This window comes from Hypanus sabinus, chromosome 27, assembly GCF_030144855.1.
Source record: "Hypanus sabinus isolate sHypSab1 chromosome 27, sHypSab1.hap1, whole genome shotgun sequence".
In the NCBI taxonomy this organism is placed as follows: Eukaryota; Metazoa; Chordata; class Chondrichthyes; order Myliobatiformes; family Dasyatidae; genus Hypanus; species Hypanus sabinus.
The window spans coordinates 25,549,400-25,574,862 of NC_082732.1; the positions used below are offsets into that span (position 1 = coordinate 25,549,400).

The 25,463-nt window shown below is 44.1% G+C and overlaps 1 protein-coding gene across 2 annotated transcripts in view; it reads right to left on the reverse strand.

Moving 5' to 3' along the window:
• Positions 1–7,329: 7,329 nt before the first annotated feature.
• pusl1 (pseudouridine synthase like 1) overlaps positions 7,330–25,463 on the reverse strand; it is a 97,129-nt gene continuing 78,995 nt past the window's right edge. The window contains exons 7-8 of one of the 2 annotated variants that reach the window (XM_059952022.1): positions 13,388–13,550; positions 7,330–12,037 (exon numbers count right to left, since the gene is read on the reverse strand). In XM_059952022.1, coding sequence (XP_059808005.1) covers positions 12,021–12,037; positions 13,388–13,550 — 180 coding nt within the window. In that variant the 3' untranslated portion in view covers positions 7,330–12,020. The remainder of the gene's footprint in view (positions 12,038–13,387; positions 13,551–25,463) is intronic. The other variant, XM_059952023.1, reaches the window with a different exon arrangement.

A 25,463-nucleotide genomic window follows, 5' to 3' on the forward strand; every position in this document is an offset into this window, starting at 1 on the left:
TGTATAACTCATCTCCTTCTACTTTAGGCCACGAACTTATCAATCACCCCTGCTCTGGACACTTTCTGGAGGTCCAAGATCCGTCTGCTCCACGACCACTGGACTAAGTGTGTACATGTAGGAGGGGACTATGTTGAAAAATAAATGTGCTAGGTTTTCTAGAAGTGACTCCTTCTGCCTTAGGCCACAAACTTATCAATCACCCCTCGTATTTCTTTGTTCTACTGCTAACACCTGCAAGAAAAATGAATCTCAGGGTTCAAATTTACATTGAAAGCCATTCTCTATTGATTGTGGCCATCAGATGAGTTATTTATCGGAAATAATTTAATATCAAAGTCAAGCCTTCCCCACCTCTACAAGCAGCATCCATCACCAAGAATCTCCACCATCCAGACCATGCTCTAATCTCGCTGCTCCCATTGGGAAGGAGGTCCCACTCCACCAGGTTCAGGAAGTTATTAGCTTACAACCATAAGGCTCCTCACTCACTTTCAAGGACCCCACAACTCATGTTCTCAGTATTACTTATTTATTATGAGTTTTAAAAAATATTTGCAAGGTTTGTCTTGTGCAAATTGATTGTCAGTCTTTATGTATAGTTTGTCATTGTATTTCTCTGTTTTACTGTAAATGCCTAAAGGAAAATGAATCCCAAGGTAGTATATGGTGACAACAGACTCAGATTTAATATCACAGCATATATTGTGAAATTTGTTAACATTACGGCAGCAGTACAATGAAATACATGATCAATAAATATAGAAAAAAACTGAATTACATTAAATGTGTATACTTATGTCTATTAAAAAGTTAAAATAAGTTGTGCAAAATAACAGTAAAAAAGTAGTGAGGTACTGTTCATGGGTTCAATGTCCATTTAGAAATTAGATGGCAGAGGGGAAAAAGCTGTTTCTGAATCGCTGAGTGTGTGTCTTCAGGTTTCTGGATCTCCTTCCCGGTGGAAACAGTGTGAAGAGGGCATATCCTAGGTAGTGGGGATCCCTAATGATGGATGCTGCCTTCCTAAGGCACTGCTCCTTGAAGATGACTTAAATGCTATGGAGGCTGGTGCCCAATGATAGAGCTGACCAATTTTACAAGTTTCTGCAACTGATTTCGATCTTGTGCAGCAGCACTCCATACCAGACAGTGATGCAGCCAGTCAGAATGCTCTCCACAGTACATTTGTAGAAGTTTTTGAATGTTTTAGTTGACAAACCAAATCTCATCAAACTCCTAATGAAGTATTGCCACTGCCTTGCCTCCTTTATAGCTACATGAATATATTGTGTCCAGGTTAGGTCCTTAGAGATATTCACACCCAGGAACCTGAATTTGCTCACTCTCTCCACTTCTGATCCCTCTATGAGGATTGGTTTGTGTTCCCTCATCTTACACAATCAGCTCTTTGGTCTTGTTGATGTTGAGCACAAGGCTGTTGCTGTGACACCACTCAACGGACTGATATATCTCACTCCTGTATATGCACTCTTAGATAATAAATTTATTTGAGGCTACCCGGCTTTGACAATCTAAATGAATGGGATGGTGTGAACGTAGGACTATCTAGACAAATTTTGCTGCTGAAGTAGAGAGGAATACAAGTTTGCCCCTTTCATCCTTGGAGATGATTTGAATTTCACTTGTATTAAATTTTTGCAGCTCAGTTTTCTCATCCTATTCAGTGGCAACAAAGAACTGAAAGAGTTGTTTGGCAGGAAGTTACCACTGCAGTGGGAGAAGTTGCCATATTGTCAGTTCATTGAACTCTTGTCACCTTATCATTTTCTGTTTATTCATTCCTTCACCTCAATAAGCCAAGGGACTGGAGTGAAGTTTCCAATTCATACAGTACATTGTCCAAAACTCAAACTCTGCACTTAGCCAGCTCTCCCACTCCAGAGAGATGAGACACAATGAGAGAATACACATGGTCCAGGAATAATCGACATATTGGGGATGGCCATGGGGGAGGAACTTTGTCGTTTAGAAACACAAGGTGCTAGGATTGGTTCCAATGGAACAAACAATGGGGATATAACTGAGATGTAAAAAATATAAGAAAAGTGTCAGGGCCTTGGAGCAGGGATCCAATCGCAGACCCAGTACTGTGCACACAGTGATATTAATTGAGTAACAAATCCCGAGGTGCAAAGTTGGCGTCAAAGTTCAGGCAGAGAAATCCAAAAACTGGGATCAGGAAACAGGCAGTCGATATTCAGATGGATAAAGTACAGATATGAATGCTGGAAAAGCTCAGGAAAACTCACGGGCACAATGTGGCAACAAACAGGTGAAAACGCAGGACTGAAATACACTGAGCAATAAACAGAGGCGGAAGTGGCAGCAATACAGGTAATAATGAGGAACAGATGAGAGACGGAGTACACAGTAATACAGGGGCCGGAGTAGAGCAGGAGTGGGGACAGGAGCACACGGGGCATGAAAAACAAACGAGCACATGGCAATACAAAACTACAGACTGATGGCCAGGGGGAAAACGCACAAAAAGACAACATCCATCTGGAGGTACTGACAAAAAGCCCTAGTAGAGGGTAGAGACAAGGTACCAATTTCTCTCAGCGGGCAGCTCGAATAAGCTATATGCACCTAAGGTAATTGGTCCGCCTTCGATGGAAAGGAGTTTTGGGTCCTGGAATTCATTGCTAGATAGGGTGGTGGAAGGAGAAACCCTTCAGATTTAAAGGCAATCTGGATGAAGACCGAAAGTACTGTAACTTACAAGATCATTGATCTAGAGTTGGGACGTGGCTTCAGCTGCACTTAGCAAACTACACTGGCTGGAGGACTCCTGCCAAGGCACTGTCCCACCTTTCCCCAAATCTCCGTGACAACAGAATTCAGACTAATGCTAAATTGTTTTTAGGGGGTGATGACCTCTGACCACCATAGCTTGCTGTAAAACCTGAAATTCACATTGCTAACAGTAGCTCACATCTCCAATCTCCAATCATAATTCCACTTCAGCTATGGAGGGATCTACAGCTAGAGGCACCAATGACCTTCTGCCACTGGCGCTTGATTCCAATACTCAACATGCTGATACCTTCTTGGAAGGATCTACACAAAGTGCAGGGAGAGCCATTACGAGGAGCTTCAGAATCAGGTTTAATATCACTAACAAGTCGTGAAATTTGTTGTTTTGTGGCAGCAGTACATTGCAATACATAAAAAAATATAAATGACAGTAAATAAACAGTGCCTATAAAAAGTATTCACCCCCCCCCCCCTTTGGAAGTTTTCATGTTTTATTGTTCTACAACAATAAATCACAGTGGATTTAATTTGGCTATTTTTTGACACTGATCAACAGAAAATCCTCTTTCATGACAAAGTGAAAACAAATTTTACAAATTGGTCTAAATTTATTACAATTATTAAATACAAAATAATTGATTGCATAATTATTCATCAGTAATTAGTAGATGCACCTTTGGCAGCAATTACAGCCTCAGATCTGTGGATAGGTCTCTATCAGCTTTGCACATCTGCAATTTTTTTCCACATTCGTCTTTACAAAATTGCTCAAGCTGTTAGATTGCATGGGGATCATGAATGAACAGCCCTTTGCAAGTCCAGCCACAAATATTGAATTGAGGTCTGAACTCTGGCTTGGCCACTATAGGGCAATAACTTTGTTGTTTTTAAGCCTTTCCTTTGTAGCTTTGGCTTTATGCTTGGAGTTATTGTCTTGCTAGAAAACAAATCTTCTCCCAAGATGCAGTTCTCTTGCAGACTGCATCAGGTTTTCCCTGTATTTTGCCCCATTCATTTTACTTTGTCCCTTCACAAGCTTTCCAAGGCCTGCTGCAATGAAGCATGATGCGGCCATCGCCATGCTTCACGATAGGGATGGTGCGTTTTTGATGTGCAGTATTTGGGTTTTGCCAAGTGTAGCGTTTAGTCTGATGGCCATAAAGCTCTATTTTAGTATCATCAGACCATAGGACCTTCTTCCAGATGACTTCAAAGTCCCCCACATGCCTTCTGGCAAACTCTGAGATTTCGTGTTTTTTTTTCAACAGTGGCTTTCTCTTTGCCACTCTCCCATGAAGCTGTAACTGGTGAACCACTCGGGCAACAGTTGTTGTAAAGACAGCCTCCCCCATTTCAGCCACTGAAGCTTGTAACTCCTCCAGAGTTGTTATAGATCACTTGGTGGCCCCTCTCATTAATCCTCTTCTTTCACAGTCATTCAGTTTTTGAGGACGGCCTGCTCTAGGCAGATTTATAGCTGTGCCATATTCTTTCCATTTTTTGATGATTGACTCTGAGGAATATTCAGTGACTTGGAAATTTTCTTGTATCCATCTCCTGACTTGTGTTTTTCAATAACTTATTGCGGAGTTACTTGGAGTGTTTTTTTGTCTTTGTGGTGTAGTTTTTGCCAGGATACTGACTCACCAGCAGTTGGACCTTCCAGATACAGGTGTATTTTTACTCCAATCAATTGAAACACCTTGACTGCACACAGGTGATCTCCATTTAACTAACTATGTGACTTCTAAAACCAATTGGATGCACCAGTGATGATTTGGTGTGTTATATTAAAAGGGATGAATACTTATGCAATCGATTATTTTATGTTTTACATTTGTAATTAATTTTTATCACTTGGTAGAGATCTGTTTTCACTTTGACACTAAAGTCTTCTGTTGATCAGCGTCAAAAAAGCCAAATTAAATCCACTGTGATTCAATGCTGTAAAACAATAAAACATGAAATCTTCCAAGGGGGTGAATACTTTTTATAGGTACTGTATATATGTTAAGTAAGTAATGTGAAAAGAGAGCAGTAGTAGTGAGGTAATGTTCATGAGTTGGTTCAATGTCCATTCAGAAATCTGATGGCAGAGGGTTGTTGAGTTTGTGTTTTCGCTCAGTATCTGCATCTTCACCACTGGCCTGCCGTTAAGCGGCTGGTGTGGTTATGACGTCGGGTGACAGGTGTGGACCACATTGCTTCCTCTTGGAATCCCCTCATTTTCTTGTTTGTGCAGAAGTTCACTAGCTCAGTTGCCTTTTGTTTTACGTAAGGAAATGCCCTCTGACCACAATCAGGAAGATTGTGGGTAACTTTGCCCAGGAGCTTTCACTAACACACAATGCACATGGGGAGCAGAAAAGGGGAATGGAAAGGAGGGAGGAAAATAGATTGGGGAAAGGCATGATAAATAGGCCATTTGGCCCATCAAGACTGCTCTGCAATTCGACCATGTCTGATTTATTTTCCCCTCTCAACCCTGTGGACCAAGAAATGACAGATAGAATTTAACTTGTATAAGTGCAAGGTGTGGTATTTTGGTAAGGTAAACTAGGGCAGGACATGCATTGTAAATGGTAAATGGAGACCTATGTGGCCACACAGGTAGACAGGGTGATGAAGAAGGTATCTGGTATGGTTGCCTTCACTGGTCAAGGCACTGAGTACAAAAATGGGATGTACATCACAGGTAAAGCCCACCCAACCACTGAGCACACCTACATGAAACACATCCATCATCAGAGATCCCCACCACCTGGGCCATGCTCTCTTCCTGTTGCTGCCATCAAGTAGAAAATTCAAACTCCTCAGAACTCGCGCCACCAGCAGGTCAAAGAACACTTACAAAGCTTCAACCAGCAGCTCTTGAATAAAAGAGGATAACTACACTCACTCGCCCCATCATTGAAATGTTTCAACAGCCAATGATCACACTTTAAGGACTCTATCTCATGTTCTTGTTAATAATAAAATTTACTTTGGACTTTGAAGTACCTAGGTAGAGTTCCAGGGTGCCCACCGTCCACATTCATTTTCAACAGCAAAACCTGAGGCTGTCCCATGTCCAGTGTCGTTGCTTTGACTACAGTATTAGAACTTGGCCAGAATGGGTATTAGTTGAGTAGCTTTGGTATGCCTGGGCTGGATCAGTAACAACTATGGGGCTTCAGCCTCTTGTCTTCTCTTTACTGATGTTTGTCCCCTTCCTCCTACCATCTCATCATATTGAGAGCTCCTATTGCAAATCTGTGTATTGCGCATCACAAGAGGGAATCTTTGGCTATAGACCTGCCCTATTGTGTGCTGAGACTGGCCTGAATCAGTGTTCTGACATTATGGTAGTGCAGCAGAAAGAATCAGCATCTCTTCCAGTGACATCTTGTTAGTGCTCAGGACATTCTCAGCCCCCCAGACAACTGCAGCCCACTGCATTTTACCAATTGCCGAAACAGGTCTTTGGCAAACGGCATGTCCCTGGCCCTACACACCTCTCTGGAGCATCTGGACAGTATAGACACCTACGTCAGACTATTGTTTACTGACCACAGTTAGTGGGACGTAATCTCAAATGACAAGCAGGAAAGAGATAGAGAACTTTGTAGCATGGTGTCATTAAACCAACCTTTCCCTCAGTGTCAGCAAAGCACAGAAGCTAGTCAGTAACTTCAGACAGGGGGAGTGGTGTCAGATGCTCCTGTCTACATCAATTGCTTTGAGGTTGAAAGCTTCACGTTCCGAAGAATGAATATCACCGACAGCCTGTCCCGATCTAACCATGTTGACACCATGGCCAAGAAAGCTCACCAATGCCACTGTTTCCTCAGGAGGCTAAAGAAATTTGGCATGTCCCTTTGAACCATTACCAACTTTTAGAGATGCGCCACGGAAGACATTCTATCTGGAAGCATCAGGGCTTGGGATGGCAATTGCTCTGCAAATGACTGCAAGAAATTGCAGAGCTGTGGACTTGGCCCAGCATATCACCGAGACCAACCTCCCCTCTGTGGTCTTGTCGCCTCAATAAAGCAGCCAGCATTAGCAAGACTCCACCCATCACAGACTATTTCTTTTCTCCCCTTCCACTGGGCAGAAAACATAGAAATCTGAAAGCACACCACCAGTCTACCCTGCTGTAATAAGACTATTAAAGGGTTTCCTAGTATGGTAAGTTGGGTTCCTGACCTCAAATCTACCTCATTATGATCATTATCGTTTACCTGCTCTGCACTTTCTCTGTAGCTGTGACACTTTATTCAGCATTATTAATGCTTTACCTCAATGTACAGTGTAATATAACCATATAACATATAACAATCACAGCACGGAAACAGGCCATCTCGGCCCTCCTAGTCCGTGCCAAACACTTAATCTCACCTAGTCCCACCTACCCACACTCAGCCCATAACCCTCCACTCCCTTCCTGTCCATATACCTAATGATTTATTTTATTTTATTTTAGAGATACAGGCCCTTCTAGCCCAACGAGCCCACGGTCACCAGTTACACCCATGTGACCTATTAACCTGTACATCTTTGGAATGTGGGTGGAAACACGTGATCGCAGGGAGCACCTATAAACTCCTTACAGACAGCGGCAGGATTGAACCTTGGTTGTTGGTGCTGTTATATCATTATGTTAACCACTGTGGTACCAAACCACCCTAATCTTTGCAATCCATATGAACAGTATATACAACAAGCTTGGTAATGTGACAATAATAAACAAATTCCAAGATCAACGGACTACATGACAGTGTACAGACAGTTAGCAGCTACAGTAATCGAAACAAATAGCAGTGGACTATAGAGCCATTCAGTACAATCACGGCTGATCCAGTGCCTCAACACAGATCCTTCCTAAGTTACAAATGCCTGAGTTATGGATACCCCATGTACGAACGAGCTCCCAGAAATATTAAATTCAAGCAGTCTTGAATAAAAGAACTTGTTTGCATGCAACCTCCCCACAGTAATCAGGCACCATTGTCTCGAAGAAGTCAGGATGCCAGTTTCACTGTGGGATGCTGCTTAAGACAGTTGCTTTGGAAATTGGCAAGTAATCACTGCCTTTAGCACTCATACAATGAAACTCTATTGAAGAATGTAACATCCGCTGATACTTCGAGCACATTAACACCAGCCAGTGAGCTAGGGCATCCTGATTCTGTAACATTGATATTTGATAGGGAAAGTTCATGTTAATTGGCCTTACATTACAATACTGTGAAGATAAGGTTATTGCATTGAATGTTTTTCTGTATTTCCTGACGTGGACAAAATCAACTTTGTATGCCCATAAAACAACCCAGGGAAGGCCTACGTCATGCTCCTGTCCTACCTCCATACCCTTCGATGCCTTGAGTCCAGGAATCTATTTCCCCACTTCCTAAAGATATTCATCGATTTGACCTCTGCGCTTGCGAACTCCAGGGACACACCAGCCCAATGTGAAGAAATTACTCACCTCACTCCGAATATCTCTCATATCCCTTGCTCTGGACTCCCCAGCAACCTGTCTAACCTAGGCAGAATACTCAAAGGTTCACAGTGGGGCTACAGGTAATGTTACTGTCTCATGGTTCCAGTAATCCCAGGTTCAATCTTTCTCCAACAAAGAGTAAAGCTGACTTCTGGTGATGTCCGTCTGGAGCAGGCCGATGGAAACCCGGGATAAACGACCCTCCCTCACGCCTGCTGTTAACTGGAACAAGATAAAAACCACAAATGTCGTGTGACCAGACTGAATCATCCCAGGAATAGTCTTCCCTCACGCTCTCCAGCTGTATTCATGTTTTTATGAAAATAAAATACATGTCAGATTATGAAACCTTCTCCAACAGAGTAAATCCTGACTTCCGGTGATGTCCGTCTGGAGCTTGCACACTCTCCCCGTGACGTCTGGATTTCCCTGGACGTGCTGACTTCCTCCCGCACCCCATGGATGTGATGTGCTGGCTGATAGGTGATCAACCGGTAAGTGAGGAGAATGAGGATGTGTGTTGATGGGTTTGCGCGGGAGATCAGGTTGCAGGGAGATATGCGGAGGATGGACCTGCTGGGAATACTCTGAGACAGTGCAGACCTGATGGGCTGAATGGGCTCATAAGGAAATACACAATGTCATTAGATTTCTTCTCACACAGCAGTCCTCACATTCAAGGAGTCGGTCTGATGAACCTTTGTTACTCCTCTTATGTAAGGTGATTAAAAAGTCGCAATGAAACCCGCATTCATTCACCACTTCCTCTGGCGCACATTCCACACTCTCACCACCCTCTGAGTGAAGAAGTTCCTATTCCCTCAAATATTTCTCCTTTCACTCTTAACATATGACCATTGAACCTCAGTGGAAGAGCCTGCTTGCATTTTATCCTGTCTGTACCCATCATACCTCCGCCGAATTTCAAATCATTCTCCTACGCTCCGCAGAATAGGGTCCTAACCTATAACTCAGGTTCTCTCAAAAACATCCTTTGAAGTGCAGCTTTCTCAAGGGCAACCAGGAATGGGCAATTAATGCTGGCTTAGCTGGCAACGCCCACATCCCGTAAATGAATTTTTAATAAGTGTTCTTTGTACTCTTTCAACTTTATTGATACCTTTCCTGTGTAGGTAGGCGACCAGAACTCCAAGTTTGCCTTCAACAACATCTTATACAAGTTTAACATAACGTCCCAATTCCTGTACTCAGTGCAGCTTCATAATTCCCTAAGCCCTTCCACTAACCATAAGACACAATTCAGGATTTTGACTATCTTTTAAAATGAATTTATTTTCAATAATGGGGAACTGAAATATAAATATAAATCATAATGAAATACCATTAAAGCATCGGGTGGGTGGAACTCAGCCGATGCCTTCGTGCATCAGACACCATGCTGGAGCAGGCCGATGGAAACCCGGGATAAACAACCCTCCCTCACGCCTGCTGTTAACTGGACCAAGATAAAAACCACCAGTGTCGTGTGACCAGCCTGAATCGTCCCAGGAATAGTCTTCCCTCACGCTCTCCAGCTGTATTCATGTTTTTATGGAAATAAAATACAAGTCAGATTATGAAACCTTCTCCATCAAAGAGTAAAGCTTTGATAGTGCACTGCTGGGCTTCACTGGTAACAATCTGACCACTCCAGCTCAGTGTGTGAGGAAGTTGTTAACTGATCTTAAAGTCACTTCCCACTGGCTACCAGCGCTATAACCATTTGCTCGCCCAGCCTTTGCCAAACTGCCCAGTGTCCCAGATACCAGCTCAGATCCTGATCTGACATGACCTGCACCTCATTACCTCAACCTACCCAAATACTCATGATGCATTTCCTCAGGATTCAGGTATCCACTGCCCCTGAACACTCAAGTCTATCCGATCGCATTGTGAATACTTTCCTAGAGATCCCATTACCATGCCCAGCAACTCCTTCAAACAACAAACTGTTTCCTTACCTTGAGCAATGCCACAGCAAATGACTAGACCATGAAATGCGGTGTCCTCTAACTTGATGTCAGAAGTGGACCAAAGCTTGCAAAGGCATAGGGAACAAGTACTGTTTCCTTTTTAAACTTTGCCACAGTTGGTATCAATTCCACTTAATTATAAGGAAACAATTTCTATATCTTGATCGATGAGGAAGCGAACTATAGTCATGAGCACACTTCAGCAGTCTAGTTATAAAAATGGTAACACATTGTAGCTTTAATTGACGTTTTGCTTTATTCAAATTGTGTGCTCATCCAGAGAACTAAATCCAGGATTCGGGTGGTTTGGAGTCACACAAAGACTAGACTGGTTGAAGGCAGCAGGTTTCCTACCCAGAATGACACTGGTGAGCAACTGGATTCTTCCAACAATCCAATAGTTCCATGCTAACCATTATTATCAATTGAATTTTAAAATATTAGATGCATTTCATCATTTGTGTTTAAATTCTTCCAAGCGATACACTGATTTCCCAGAAAATGGTTACTGTTCCTAACCCCCCACACCCCAGACTAATCTCAATAACCTATCAGTGGTAGAACTTAACAAAACTTAATACTTAATTCTCCTGGGAACACCTTTTTAGCCAACACAATAGGAAAGACTCCTGGGGAGCACTGGATATCTTCCTGATTCGTTACAACTGTGTTGGTAAAATGTGATCTTCCGTCACCTCCACAAGTTAGAAACCATCTAACCTTCTCCTCTCGAACTTGCTGCAGAGCCTCATCCACACACACGGTCTCCAATCCTGTTCATGACTACATATTCATCCAGATTGCTTGAAGATGTGAAATACTGTGCAACACACTGGGAAAGGTTTCACTGCCTACGTAACGGTGTTTGGGTTATGGTTAGAGGTAATGGGTGCTCTGGAATGTGAGCCGACCAGTCAGGGGAGCCGGTTTTCTGTTGTGTGCCTGACACCAGTGTGAGCTGGGGTCCTTTGTCCAGCGGGAAATGAAGGGAGAAGACGCTGGAGAGATTCGATGGATTCGACCTGGTGGTGGGACCATGATTTGATGGAGCAAGATGCTGAGGTCTACTGACAACTGGTGAATATAGCTTTTGGAAGAGATGAGCTCCATCTTGTGCACATTTGACTGTTTAATTATTATTGGTCCTTTTTGTTTTTTTTTCCTTTCTTTTCTTTACTAACCCTGGAGTTAAGATTCATAAATAGGATTCCTTCAGTCATAAGCAGGGTGCTGCCTGTTGTTTCTTGGCACTGAGTTGCAACAGGGTGGCAAGTTACACAGCATCCACACAAACCGGGGTTTGGGGTGGGAGAACTGACTGAATCTCACGGGTTTGGCGGGACCGGAGAGTGTCTTCCCTAGACTTACTCAGCCAAGGAAACCAGGGGGATTTCAATTGTATAGCCTTCAGTATTGCTGGGGAGGATGCGTTGCTGATGGAAATTCGATGGGCGTCCTGCAGATGTTCCCTTGGGAACTGAAGTGGGTTTGCTCGGGTCTGTTTCTCAGGATTTGGGGCAAGGACCAGGAGGGTTCTGGCTCGCATTTCCATCTCCACTGTCACACACAAAACTTTTCAGAAGCTGATTAATATATATAACAAAATAGCCTCCATCCAACACTGTTACTTCTCCCTAATTTGAAACACACCCAGGCACGTTTACGTAATACAAGAAAGTCGTACAAGTCACCGACGGGGCCAGTCCATCCATGAACGTCGATGCCACTTGCCCCGGTAACAGCTGGAAGCAGCAGTTTGTTCTGAGTTCACAGTCACTGAATTATGTCCCGTAAACATCTGCAACGCAAAACCAAAACCAGCTTTTAAAAAAGTTGCCACGGCAACACTCAATTCAGTTTCTGGGAGCCTTCAGGACCGAGTTGCTAAAGAAACACACTCATTGACATCTGTCTAGGACTTGCAGCTGCAACATCTGGCATGCATTTCAGCACAACTACTGCTGGCAGCTTGAGCCTCTTTCAACAAGCAAGGCAAGCAATCTCTGTACGTGAACAGTGACCGCTTGTAGTCTGATCAGCGGTGTCAGTGACAGAGATTAGGAGAAAACCACCTAATGCGGAGCTCATATCCAGCACAGACACGGAGAACATACAGTGCAACATCCTGTCCGAGCCAACCTAAGTCTTCCCTCAAAAACAATTCTTTTGTGTGGAATGAGACAAAAAAAAAATGGAGGAACCTGTCAATATAGCATGCAATTAATGTCTGCTTCAGAAAGCAAAAAATATGGGTCACTGCCATTAAACAGCAAAATAACTCCATGTTTAACTGAATATAGAGCCTCAATGCCTCTTCTGTAACATTCAGTTAATTAAATTACTTCACTTTCATGGATTTCTCCAGATAAGAGAATTTCCTTGTCCTTCTCTGCCAACATGTAACTGGCTGGAGTTCAGCTGGCCAGGATTCAGTTGTCATTTACGTGTGCTGGAACATACTGCCCGTTGGCTCGTGCACGAGCTCAGCGTATGAATGTGTGGGGGAGTTGTGTCTCTAAAATTACAGGTATCTGTAAATATACCAGTTGCGTCTCTAAAAATGTCTGCATATATACGAGCTGTGTCTCTTAAAAATGTCTGCATTTGTACAAGCTGGATTCATGTGTGTAATTGTGAATGCACATCTGCGCGTTTGCAGGTATATAGGGGAACCTGCGCTCCTTTAAGAAATCACATATGTGCATATTTAGCATCTGCATTTATGTTAAGATATAGGTGTGATTATGTGTATAGTGTAAATATTTTGTAAATGTACACACACACACTATATATATATCAGGGAGGGTGGAGGAGGGAAAGGGGAGAGATGGGGGAGGGAAAGGGAAGGAGGGAGAAGAGAGAGAGACAGACGGACAGAGACATATATATATGTTTGTGTGTGTTTACATATATACGTGTGTGTTTGTGTGTGTGTGTGTGTGTGTGTGTGTTTGTGTGTGTTTACATATATGTGTGTGTGTGTTTGTGTGTGTGTGTGTGTGTGTGTGTATATCTTGCAGGTAGAGGCACATTTCTGTATCTGTGTTGGAGAGAAAAGGAAATGGACAACATCTTTTCCTGTGCTTTCTCTTGTATGCAAAGATCAGGAGTCAAGACACATTCAGCTTTTGCACACTTTCCCTCTTACCCTTTTCATCATATTCCACGTTCTTCAAAAAGAGGCCGTCTGGCGGGGCTATAAGATTCCCCAGATAGGCCCTGGAGTCACGGACCTCCAATAGCTCGGCAACGTGCCGGGGCATTAGCTTGCCCTGTCCAACAGCCACCAGAACCCCCGTCATTCTCCGCACCTGGAAGAGAGCCCATGTCAATGGTTCACAACAGAAGAACATTCAGCTTTGGGACAACGTGAATAGTTTGAATTAACATCACTGGGAAGATGCTTAGCCTAGCGCCAGCATCCTTGCTACTTTTGTCCATCCAGACATTCTCTCTGCTCTAATGCTTCCTTTCTTCCTGTTGTGCAGAAGCCACTGGGGACAGGACAGTGAAACCCAATTGGCAAACAGTTGTCTTTGAAAATGAGATGACTGCTGCAATTGTCACTACTGAGGACAATCAGAAAAGAGCTCTCCGGTTATTCAAAAGATACTTCTGAAAGTCAAAACAAAACATTGCTTGTGATAATTCTGATTCTTAGATCCACTTACGGCTGGACTGCTGGTGTGAAGATATGGTGTAGGTGACTTTTGCTTCCATTTTGAAGTGTTAATGCAGTACTCTGCAATACTGCTGTGAGCTGCTTCTGGTTTCAAAATTCACCCACCTACTTTGGCAAACGACCTTAAAGAGATGTACAGCAGTTTCTGTGGTCTACCAGAATTGGGCCTTCTTCAGTCTCGGTGTCCCAGGCCCGCCAAGTAATGAATTCTGCATCTGCACTCTGAGCAGGACAGCCTGACAACCATACCTCTGAATGGAGAGAGTATCAAATGCAAGTTGTACGTATAACATAGGGTATTACAGCACAGCACAGGCCCTTTGGCCCACGATGTGCCGACCTTTTAAACTACACGGAGACCAATCTAACCCTTCCCTCCTACCTGACCTTCCATTTTTCTATCACCCATCTGTCTATCCAAACGTTTCTTAAATGTACCTATCTTCCTCTGCCAACCACCACCCCTGGCAGTGAATTTCACACACCCAGCACTCTGTGTAAAATAAATCTACCTCCGACATCCACTCCCTTATATTTTCCTCCAACCGCCTTAAAATTATGCCCTCTTATAACACCCATTTTCATCCTTGGGAATAATCTCTGGCTGTCCACTTGATCTAAACCTTTTATCAATTTGTACACCTCTATCAAGTCACCTCTCATTCTCCTTTGCTCTAAAGAGAAAAGTCTTAGCTCACTCAACCTATCCTTAAATGACATGTTCTCTCATCCAGGCAACATCCTGGTGAACCTCCTCTGCATTCTCTGGAAAGCTTCCACATCCTTCCCACAGTGAGGAAACCGGAAATGAACACGATATTCCAAACGTGGTCTTCCAGGATTTTACAGAACATTACTTCACAACCTCTTGAACTCAATTTAAGTAAATACAGCAATAATAGCTTGTGACAGGACAACACGTCTTCAATGTCTCAGGTTCATTTGTGTGTGTGACGGGCAAACCGAGTTTGATGGTGAGCCACATCAGGAGATAATGGAGGGCAATAGCTTTTAACCAGAGGCAAAATGGAAGAAGAGGGAGAAAAGTAGAGAGGTTTAGAGATCAAACTCCAGAGCTCAGGGCACAAGAAACTTGGGAGTGGGCATAACTGGTGGCACAAAGTACCCAAAGGGGGATTATAGAAATAAGGAGGGCAAGGCTTGGAGATTTGGAAACAAGGATGGAGGTTTTAAAATGCAAGTATTGGAGCTTTGAGGACAGAGTAAAGTTAGAGTCAATTTTATTGTCATCTGTTACGCCGGTTGGTGGTGTAGCGGCATCAACACCGGACTTTGAGGCGGGTGGTCCTGGGTTCGAATCCAGCCAGCTCCTTGCACACCTGTGCTGGATTGAGCATCGAGCTAGCGACAGACAAAATGCTAAAGAAGTGGCAGGGTTGCCGTCCGGTACGCCACAAGGAGCGGAGGTGAATAAGTACAACTACTTGTTGTCACCTGCGCGGGCACAATGAAAAACTTACTTGCATCACATTCTCAAGAAACCGTAAATGATACAAGAATGAACACAATGAGGTACAAAAGTGTAAAGTGGTCCTAGTGTTGCCATGCTGAGACAGAGACAGTGATTAGGATTGTGCCAGTTGGTTTGAGAACTGAATGATTGACGGGAAGTCGCAAACGTGCAGATGCTGGAAATCAAAGTCATACACACAAAATGCAGGAGGAACTCAGCAGGCCGGGTAGCATCTATGAAAAAGAGTAAACTGTTCAGGCTGAGACCCTCCATCAGGAAGGGGAGTAGCTGCTCTTGAAGCTGGTGGTGTGGGATTTCACATTTGCCATTCATCAGATCAGCAAGCTCGAGGGTGCCGGGTGGATGGGCTGCAGGGTTTCTGATGTGCCGGGGGTGGGGGGAGGGTTATTGAGGCTGAGAGGAGACTGTGGTGAAGATCTCAGCATCACGAGCTAGGCTGGGCGACAGGACGGAGACAGAAGCTGCTGGGTTTAGTAATGGTGAGAATGTTTGTTCGGAAACTCACCCCTATGTTAAACAGGGCACCAAGGTAGCAAGCAGTGAGATCCGGTGTGTGGGTTGGATGGAGGATGTGTGTAGGCAGAATAGTCTCCAGTGGGAACCAGTAACAACAGCTTCTGTCTCTGGAACATTCATCTTCTAATTAAACAACAGGTTAAACATAACAAATAGTACAGATTCAAGAGAAAGGATCACCAGTCAGTTGTGGTGCCTGCACAGTGAGCTGTTAAAACCACAAAGCTGTGTGTGGTAATCGGCAGATCTGACTCACTGCTACCATTACCCAACTTAGAGAAGCAAAGACAATTAACTTCAAGCAAGGAAGGAGGAGGAGGTTCACCAATACTGGGGCTGGAAATACTGACTGGAAATGTTAGCCCTAAAATATCTCTGGTTGGTGTCCCAGTTTAACAGTGTGATGGAGGAGCGTCGAAGTGATGCCCTGTGCTTGGATGCGTCTGATCTTGGGCGATGATGAGGAGGTTCAATTGTGAAGAAGCACCAGTAGAAATTGCCAAGATCTGAGGGACAAGTGCTTTCCTTTCACCATGAGATTGGTGAGTGGCTGGACTACGCTGTCTGGGGTGGTGGGAAGAGGTAAGATATGATGGAAGTGTTCAAGAGACCCCTGGATACCTGTGTGTGCAGAAAATGGAAGGATATGGACATGGTGCAGTCAGAAGGGACTTGTTCAGGTGGACATCTGAGTATTAGTTTAATCAGTTCAACGCAACATTGGAGGCTGAAGGGCCTGTCCCTGTTCTATGTCCTACGATTCTTCAGTAGTGCAATGGGCTTTTCAAGCCACACACCATTCAAATTCTCATCAGAATGGCAGCACTGGTAAATCTAGCCAAGTGTAGGGCCTGTCTCATTCATTGTGCCACTCCCCTTCTGCTCTGATCCAACCCACACCCACCAGCAGGCACTGTGCCCTTCACACATCTACCCTGCCCTCACACGGTGACATAATATCCTGAGGGATGCAAACACATCTTACAGTAAAATGCAAAATCAGCAGCCCCACTATTCAATCAGACATTGGCTGATCTTTTAACTCACTGCCGTCGTCCTGCACAAACCAAATATTCACGTCGTGTCCAAAAATCGATCATCCCATCTTGAATCTACATAGCGAATGAACCCCTTGAATACAGAATCTCAAAAACTTACTACGCTTGGGAGGAAATTTCTTCGTCATAATTTAAGACATGATCCCAGTTCAAGATATCCCTTCATTCTCACATCTGCCCTGTCAAACCCTGTTAGAGTTTTATGTTTCACTGAGATTTCCCCTCGTACTTCAAAATTGCATTTCTTGGTGTTCTGTTGCTTTTGTTTGTTCTAAATGACTGAACATGGAACACTGAACAGTGTAGCACAGTACAAATCCTTCAACCCAGTGTTGTGCCAGACACTTAATCTGCACTAAGATCTATCTAACTCTTCCCTCCTACATAACGCTTAATTGTTCTTTCATCCATGTGCCTATCTAAGAGACTCACAAATATCCTAAATGTACTACCTTTACCACTACCCCAAGCAGCACATTGCCACACACACACCACTCCATGTAAAAAAAACTTGCATCTAAAATTCCCCGTGTCCATTTAACCTTCCAGTTTCACACATTAGTCCATCTTCCATGTACTTACCCATTCACTTAGCTTGTCTAAATCTATTTGATACCTCCCCATATCCTCCTCACAATCCACTATTTCATCTGACTTTTACAAATTAGGAAAGATGGCACTTGTTTTTGTAATATAATGCTTGAATATTGACCATGAACCGCTGGGGTCTCAACAATGATCCACCTGACACTCCACTAGTCACAACCTCGTGACCCAAACACACTGCTTAGCTCTCTGTCCATTACCCAACCCCTGGACATCTCCAGTAAAGTCCTCCCAACCTCAAATGCTCTAATATTGTTTGGGAAATTCCTGTGGAGTACCTTATCAAAGGCTTTGAGTCTAAGGTGTTAGACTTGAGGAAACCTCAATGAAACATTAAATGGGATTTGATAGGGAAAATATGAACACCCAACTACCCATATCTATCTATCATTTCTTCGCTCATGATCCCAGCCAACTTGAAACTCAGACCCACCATCCTGCCTTTAAATTTCATAAGCTCCTTATGCAATTTACTAGGTACACCTGCTCGTTATTGCAAATATCTAATCAGCCAATCATGTGGCAGCGACCCAATGCTTAAGAGCATGCAGACATGGTCACGAGGTTCAGTTGTTGGTCAAACCAAACATCAGAATGGGGAAGAAATGTCATCTAAGTGTCTTTGACTGTGGAACGATTGTTGATGTAAGACGGGGTGATTTAGTATCTCGGAAACTGCTGATCTCCTGGGACCTTTACGCACAACAGTCTCTCGAGTTTTTAGAGACTAGTGTGAAAAAAAAACACACAAAGAAAATCCAGTAAGTGGCAGTTCTGTGGGTGAAAAGGCCTTGTTAATGAGACAGGTCAGAGAAGAATACCAGACTGCTTCAAGCTGACAGGAAGGCAACAGTAACTCAAATAACCACTCATTACAAGAGTGAAGTGCAGAAGAGCATCTCTGAACGCACGACACGCCGAACCTTGAAGTGGATGGACTACAGAAGCAGAAGACCACAAGCCTGCACTCCACTCAGTGGCCATTTAATCAGGTACAGGAGATACCTAATAAAGTGGCCACAGAGTGTATTTCTTTATAATCGACAGGAGGATCTGAGTCTCCAATCTCGGGATCGAAGGGATATTTCAAACTCGGAATCACATGCTCGACTTAGGAGGCTGGCCATCCAGGACAGTTCTTAGAAGAAAGTTCTCCCCAGAGGTAGCAGTCTTTTAGAATCTTTGAACTCAAAGGGCTCCATTGCTAAGCAGATTGAAGGCAGAGTTGATAGATTTTCTCCAGACCCCCAGGAGCAGCAGTCACTCAGGTCTGGTTCTGCTGTGACTCATACCAATGTTCCGAACTCCCCTGCACAAACATACAAGGAGATCTGAGGTCTTAAGCATGAGTGGGCGTTGAATGCATGCTCCTCCGACTCAAGAGGTGAAAGCGTTACAGTTCAGCCAAGAGAATAATGAGAGAAGTGCACCAGTTAACCCAAGTCTAAGTGTGGTTAAGCAAAAGCAAGTAATATCACAATACAGCTCCAGACGTTCTGGTTTCTAACCAGTTCACAAAGACAAGGTGACCGGTTAACTGGCTACAGTAAAAACAGCCCTTAGTGTAGGTAAATAGCGAAAACAGAGACTTGAGGGGCATGAGAGAGAGAATAATTTTTAGGGGTGTGGAGAAAATGAGAGGTCAAGTAGGACTTTTGGGAGCTGGCAAAAGTCTTGACTTGATTGGCTTGTGCTCAATCCATTGTTGCCAATATCTGTCAGACTTGAATTTTTAAGGTTGAACGCTGTTTAACTGAGACGTGAAAGATTCTGCAGATGCTGGAAATCTAGAGCAACATACAGAAAATGCTGGAGGACCTGAGCAAGTTGGGCAGAAATAAACAGGCGATGTTTCGGGCTGAAATCCTCCATAAAGACCCTCCGTCGATGCTGCTGGACGTGCTGAGTGTTTTGTGAGTGTTGCATGCGGCGTAATTCTTTTTTGCTTCAACTATCTCTTGCTCAGTCAGCAGGGGTCTCTGTTGGCTCTCTGCTGCACTTATCTCCAGTACCCTGATGGATAACTGAGTCTGCTCTGCCAAAATCCCAGTGTCCATCATGTCTGGTCCTCCATTACCTTTAGCCAGCACTGCATTTCCAGAAAGAAGGGAATTTCAATAGAAGAGGCTGGTTTTGGGTGGATGTAGCAAGTAGAAAACAAAGAGTTATTACACTCAGTGCGCATGGTCCTAGGGCTGTGAGTTAACCAATGAAAGCAAGTTTCCTTTAGCCAGCCCTTGTGACATTTTAGCACACTGGCTAACGTAGACTATACTAACCTTTTTGGAAGAGCCATGGTCTGGCATGGCAATTCGAAAGCACAGAAATGTAAGAAGCTGTAGAGAGTAGTGGATGCTGCCCAATACATCCCAGGCACGTCCCTCCTCACCATCTGTATTATCTCAGAATCAGAATTGGGTTTAGTATCACCGACATATGTTGTGAAATTTGCTGACTGTGCAGCAGCAGTACAATGTAATATGTAATAATAGAGAAAAAATGTGAATTACCGTAAATATATATACATATATGTAAAATAGTTAAATTAAATAATCAGTGAGAAGTAGAAATAAAAAAGTAGTGAGGTAGTGTTCATGGTTCAATGTCCATTAAGAAATCAGATGGCAGAGGGGAAGAGGCTGTTCCTGAATCGCTGAGTGTGTGCCTTCAGGCTTCTGTACCTCCTACCTGGTGGAAGCAATGAGAAGAGGGCATGTCCTGGGTGAAGGGGGTCCTTAATGATGGACACCGCCTTCTTGAGGCATCGCTCCTTGAAGATGTCCTGGATACTATGGGGGCCAGCGCTCATGATGGAGCTAAGTTTACAACTCTCTACTGATGGTGATGCAGCCATTTAGAATGCTCTCCACAGTATATCTGTAGTACTTTTCAAGTTTAGGGTGACACAACAAATCTACAGCGCGTTACAGGCCCGTCGGCCCACAATGCTGTGCCTTCATTGGTTTTCACTCTTGGGTAGGATCAGAAAATAAAATGGCCAGGATTCCTGTCTGTAACCTGCTCTTGACTCCAGGTTCCCACACAGAAACAGCCACGATCACCTGGCTGATGTATGCACCCATGCACAGTCCTTCGAAAGATAACGCAGACAGCACTGTGGTATCAAGCTCCATGGGGCCATCCTCGAAACCTCTAAACACCAGTCCTTGATTCCCAACTTACTATTCAGCAACTCAGTTCTAACGCTCTAACAAACTGCACTGAAATATGCCTTTTGTGCTTCCGATTGTTTTTATTGTTGCCGTTTGCGCTTCGGGGAGGAAGGGGTTTGATGTTTTCCTTTGAACGGGTTGGCTCCGCGGTTGCTCTTTGTTTCGTGACTGCCCGTGGGGGAGACAAATTTCAGGGCTGTATACTGTATACACACTTTGGTAATGAATATACTTTGAACTCTGACCACCACCGGCCCTGTCAGATGATCTCCTGCTTTACCTATCACCTGCCCATTTCCAAACATAATGTCTGCACTACCCTGCAGTTTTGCATCATCTACATTTTATGACCTGGGATAATATCAAGCAGCAGCAGACAGCCAGTAATGGAAATTATGTGCCAGCTAGATATTAGTGGTCCAGTCGACATCAACCTTCTATTAACTGTTTCAAAATATACTACGGATACTGATGAACAGCTCACACTCAGAAAATCTCGTCGTCTGCAGCTAATAATAGTTGGCAGCAGAGATAATGAGTAATTATACAAGTTCAGAATTATTTAGGTCCCTGTAGTGGTTATACAAACACAAAGCAAATAGTCTCTAAAGATTCGTTGGTTTAGTATGGGAGCAATGAACCAAAGAGCTCCTGAGTGTTAAATGAAGCAATTCTATTAAGTGTGCTTCAGGAAAGAGGTTTTAGACACATTATGAATAAATCTACAAAACTGTCAGATTGTCACTGTTGCAGTGACACGGGAAGTAGGTCGTTGGATTGCAGGAAGGATGGTTTGCATTTACAACGCTTCTTAATAACCAGGAGCAGGAGAGGTGGATGGTTTGGAAACTTAAGTCATCATTAACCAAACAGCTGCCTCCTGTGCTGTGCTATGATCCTGGATTAGATTATTATCATTGCTACAATTTAGTAAGAATACTATTCCAATTTTAATTTGCTCTTTGGATGGACTCAGAGTTTCTGCAGTGTCCTGGTCAGTATCAATCTCCGGCTGGTTGCCTCTGTGCTCCATACACGCACCAACTGGCTGCATCTTCCAAGGTGCGTTTTCTGAAGGAGTCATCGAGAATTTCAGAGAGGGTGGAGCAGTTTGGTTCGCTTTTAATACCGTGTCCACATTGACAGGATGCAGCGCGGAGTTTGTGTTGAGAACTCCTGGAGGCTGCGTTAAAAGCTTCTTAACCACAAGAGGTTGGAAATCTTGAGCAACATGCACAAAACGCTGGAGGAACTCAGCAGATCAGGCAGACAATGTTTTTGTCCATGGCCTTCTTTACTGTCATGATGAGGCAACAGCTCATATTCCATCTGGGCAGCTTCTAACCTGACGGCATGAACATCAATTTCTCAAACTTCCAGTAATTTCTCCCCCTTCTCTCTTTTCACATCCCCTTTCTGGTTCCCCTCTCACCTGCCCATCGCTTCCCTTTGGTTCCACTGTCCTCTCCAATCAGATTCCTTCTTCTTCAGCCCTTTACCTCTTCCACCAATCCCCTCCCAGATTCTGACTTCACCCCACCTTCCCACCTACCTACCTTCCCCCTCACCTGGTCTCACCTACCAGCTTGTACCTCTTCCCCTCCCCCCATCAGCCTACTCTGGCTTCTAATCCCTTCCTTTCTAGTCCTGATGACGGGTCTCGGCCGGAAACTTTGATCGTTTATTCCAGGAAAGCTTCTTAGCATTGCTGTAGAGAGAGCAGAGGACTGCACGCCAGCTGAGAAAAGAAATCAGGTGCCATTACAGTGGGGCACAGAAGTGCATTCTTGTACGGCGATGGGCCCTCCTTGGGGCAGGACCTCTGACACTAAAAGCAAATGGCTGACAACAGAAGAAGCAACGTCACAGGATTTGGGCAATGCACAAGGCTGATTCTAGCAGATAAAGGACACCACAAGAAGCAATGGGGAGATGTGGGATACCCAATACAATACCTGTAGGCGAACAGAGGCTTGAACGAGTTTAGTGGTGGAGAGACTCGGGTAATCCCATTGCATTACACAGAGCGAACCGGGAGACAGTGCACTCTAAGAAGCAATCCCAATGAGCCACGTGCCCAGGACCCCATTCCCACTGCTCTTGCGAGGTCTAAACTTGTTCCTAATCAGCGGGCACCACTGCTGGAGCTCCCAAGCAAGAAGCACTGAGGCCAGAAGGAAGGAAACAAAAACACCGTGTTCGTGACAGAATGAAATGAGTTGAAGTGGATGAATGGGGCAAGAGCATTCCGGAGCACTTCATTAGCAATGATGTCCTTTGAGCAGGTAGTCATCAATGGAGGGAAGGCAGATGTCGCAGCACAGCAGGATCCCACAAACACCCTTCCCATTTTTGAGTTCTACCCATGTAGAAGCAGCGAGCGAGCCCTCCAACATGTCCCCTCTGGGTGCAGATTTAATATTGTCCCTGATTAGTAGTGCAACCCCTCTTGTTCTTTTACCATCCTATCTTTTCTATCACATCGAAATCCTGGAATATTAAGCACCCATTCCTGTCTCTCTCTCTCTCTCTCTCAACCAAGTCTCTGTAATGACTACATCATCATAGTTTCATGCTCTAAGTTCATCACTTTTACCATTTTACACATTTGAAGTGTTCACAAACACTTTCAATTTATCTGTTCCATCTTATATCTGTTTTTACTGGCCCTGACATCTACCTTCCTCTCCATCCTTCCACTTTCTGACCCGGTGCTCTGGTTCCTAACCCCCTGCCAAACTAGTTTAAGCCCTCCTGAGCAGCACGAGAGAACTTCCTGGCCAGGATATTGGTTCTCCTCCTGTTTAGGTGCAACCCATCCCTCTTGTACAGGTCACCCCACCCCAGAAGAGGGTCCAATAATCCAAGAATTCTGAAACCCAGCCCCCTGCACCAGTTCCTCAACCACAAATTCATCTGTACTATCATCCTGCATATGGCACTAGGAGTAATTCAGATATTACTACCTTGGAAGTCCTGGTCTTCAGCCTCTTTCTATACTGTCTGTACAGGACTTCATCGCCCTTACTACCCACATCATTGGTGCCAACATACCCAACGATCTTTGGCTGCTCACCCTCTCCCTCAAGGAAATCCTGCAGCCACTCCAAGGTATCCCGGATCCGAGCATCTGGGAGGCAACACACCATCTTGGTATCTCTTTCACAGCCACATAATCTTCTGCCCATCCCCTTACAAGCTGAGTCTCCTATCACTACTTTTCTGCCCCGAACTTACCCGTCCCTGCCGAGCCTCAGAGCTGACCTGGTCTGGTCTGGTGGCTGCTGCTGCTGTGCCTCGATGCGCCACCCCCACCCCACACTATCCAAAGGGGCATACTTGTTGCTGAGGAGAATGGTCATAGGGGAACCTTGCACTGACTGCTTACTCTCCTTGCTTCTCCCGGTTGTTACCTCTCTACTTTCTGACCGAAGCCTGCGCTCTTCTTGGGGCCACCTCAGTGAAAGCTTCATCTATGAGGTTTTCAGCTCTCTGGATAGTCCTGAGTACCTCAGTTCCAGTTCCTTGTCAGTCAGGAGCTGAAATTGGGTGTACCTCCTGCACAGAAATAAACATCAGGGAGAGTATCAGTTACCCTGAAATCCTACATCTCACTGGACAAGCATTCTTTCCTACACTGATCTAAATACAAAGGATTTACAGAAAATTTTAAAAAAGTTTACCTGTTCTTACCTGTGTCTTCTCTCTAAAACCTTTGAGTTTCACACTCTCCTCGTCTGTTCTCACTGAAGCCTGTTAAGCCAAATCCTAACCACTCTAACCCTGCCCACCCACACAATGGCCACTCTGTTTACACCTCCCTTTTTATTGGCTCAAATAAAACTTGTGCCGAGACTTGGAGTTTCCAAGTGGCTTCTGTCCTGCAAGAAGTTGTTCTCTCACTTGTTACTTCGAAGAAAGTAGCTAATTGTGTGGTTCTAAGAAGTGTGTTCAAATGTGGCCTCATGGATCGTTTGACACACAGTGCTGACATCCCATGTGAACGTCACAATGACTGCTCAACTAAAAGAAGTGCAGTCAAAAACTGCAAAGTGTGTGAGGATTAATGCAATCGTATTTGAGATACAGAGCTTTGAAATAGTATTCAGGCCCCACAACCCTCTTCACATCTTAAGAGTCCCCATTTTTAAAATTTAAAAATATATTGAAGTAGGATATTTTGAGCTAATCTGCAAAACATTGCACATCATGTCAAATCAAAAGAAACGTAGCAAAAACCTGTCAACAATTTACCAAAAATTTAAAAACAAAATAGTGAGGATGAAAAAGTATTCATCCACTTTACAATTACTGTGCTAACTTTCCTCAGGTGTAATATATTACCTTACCAGCTCATCCAATTTGTTGATGTAGAAAATTGGAGGATCGCCTGTGTTCAATGAATTCATAAGACTAAAGAAACCCTTTTGCTGTAAGGTCCAACATAATACAGTAGATTTTCACCAGACCAAACCAAAATGAAGACAAAAGAGCATTCAAGGCAAGTCAGGGAAATGATCATAGTGAAGCACTAATCTGGAGAAGGGTACAAGACCATCTCAAAGGCACTGAACATACCTCAGAGTTCAATGCAGTCCATTGTGAAAAAGTGGAAAAAGTACTGCCTGGGTCAGGCCACCCCTCTAAACTTAGTGACCAGAGAAGAATGGAACTTGTAAGAGAGGCGACTGTGA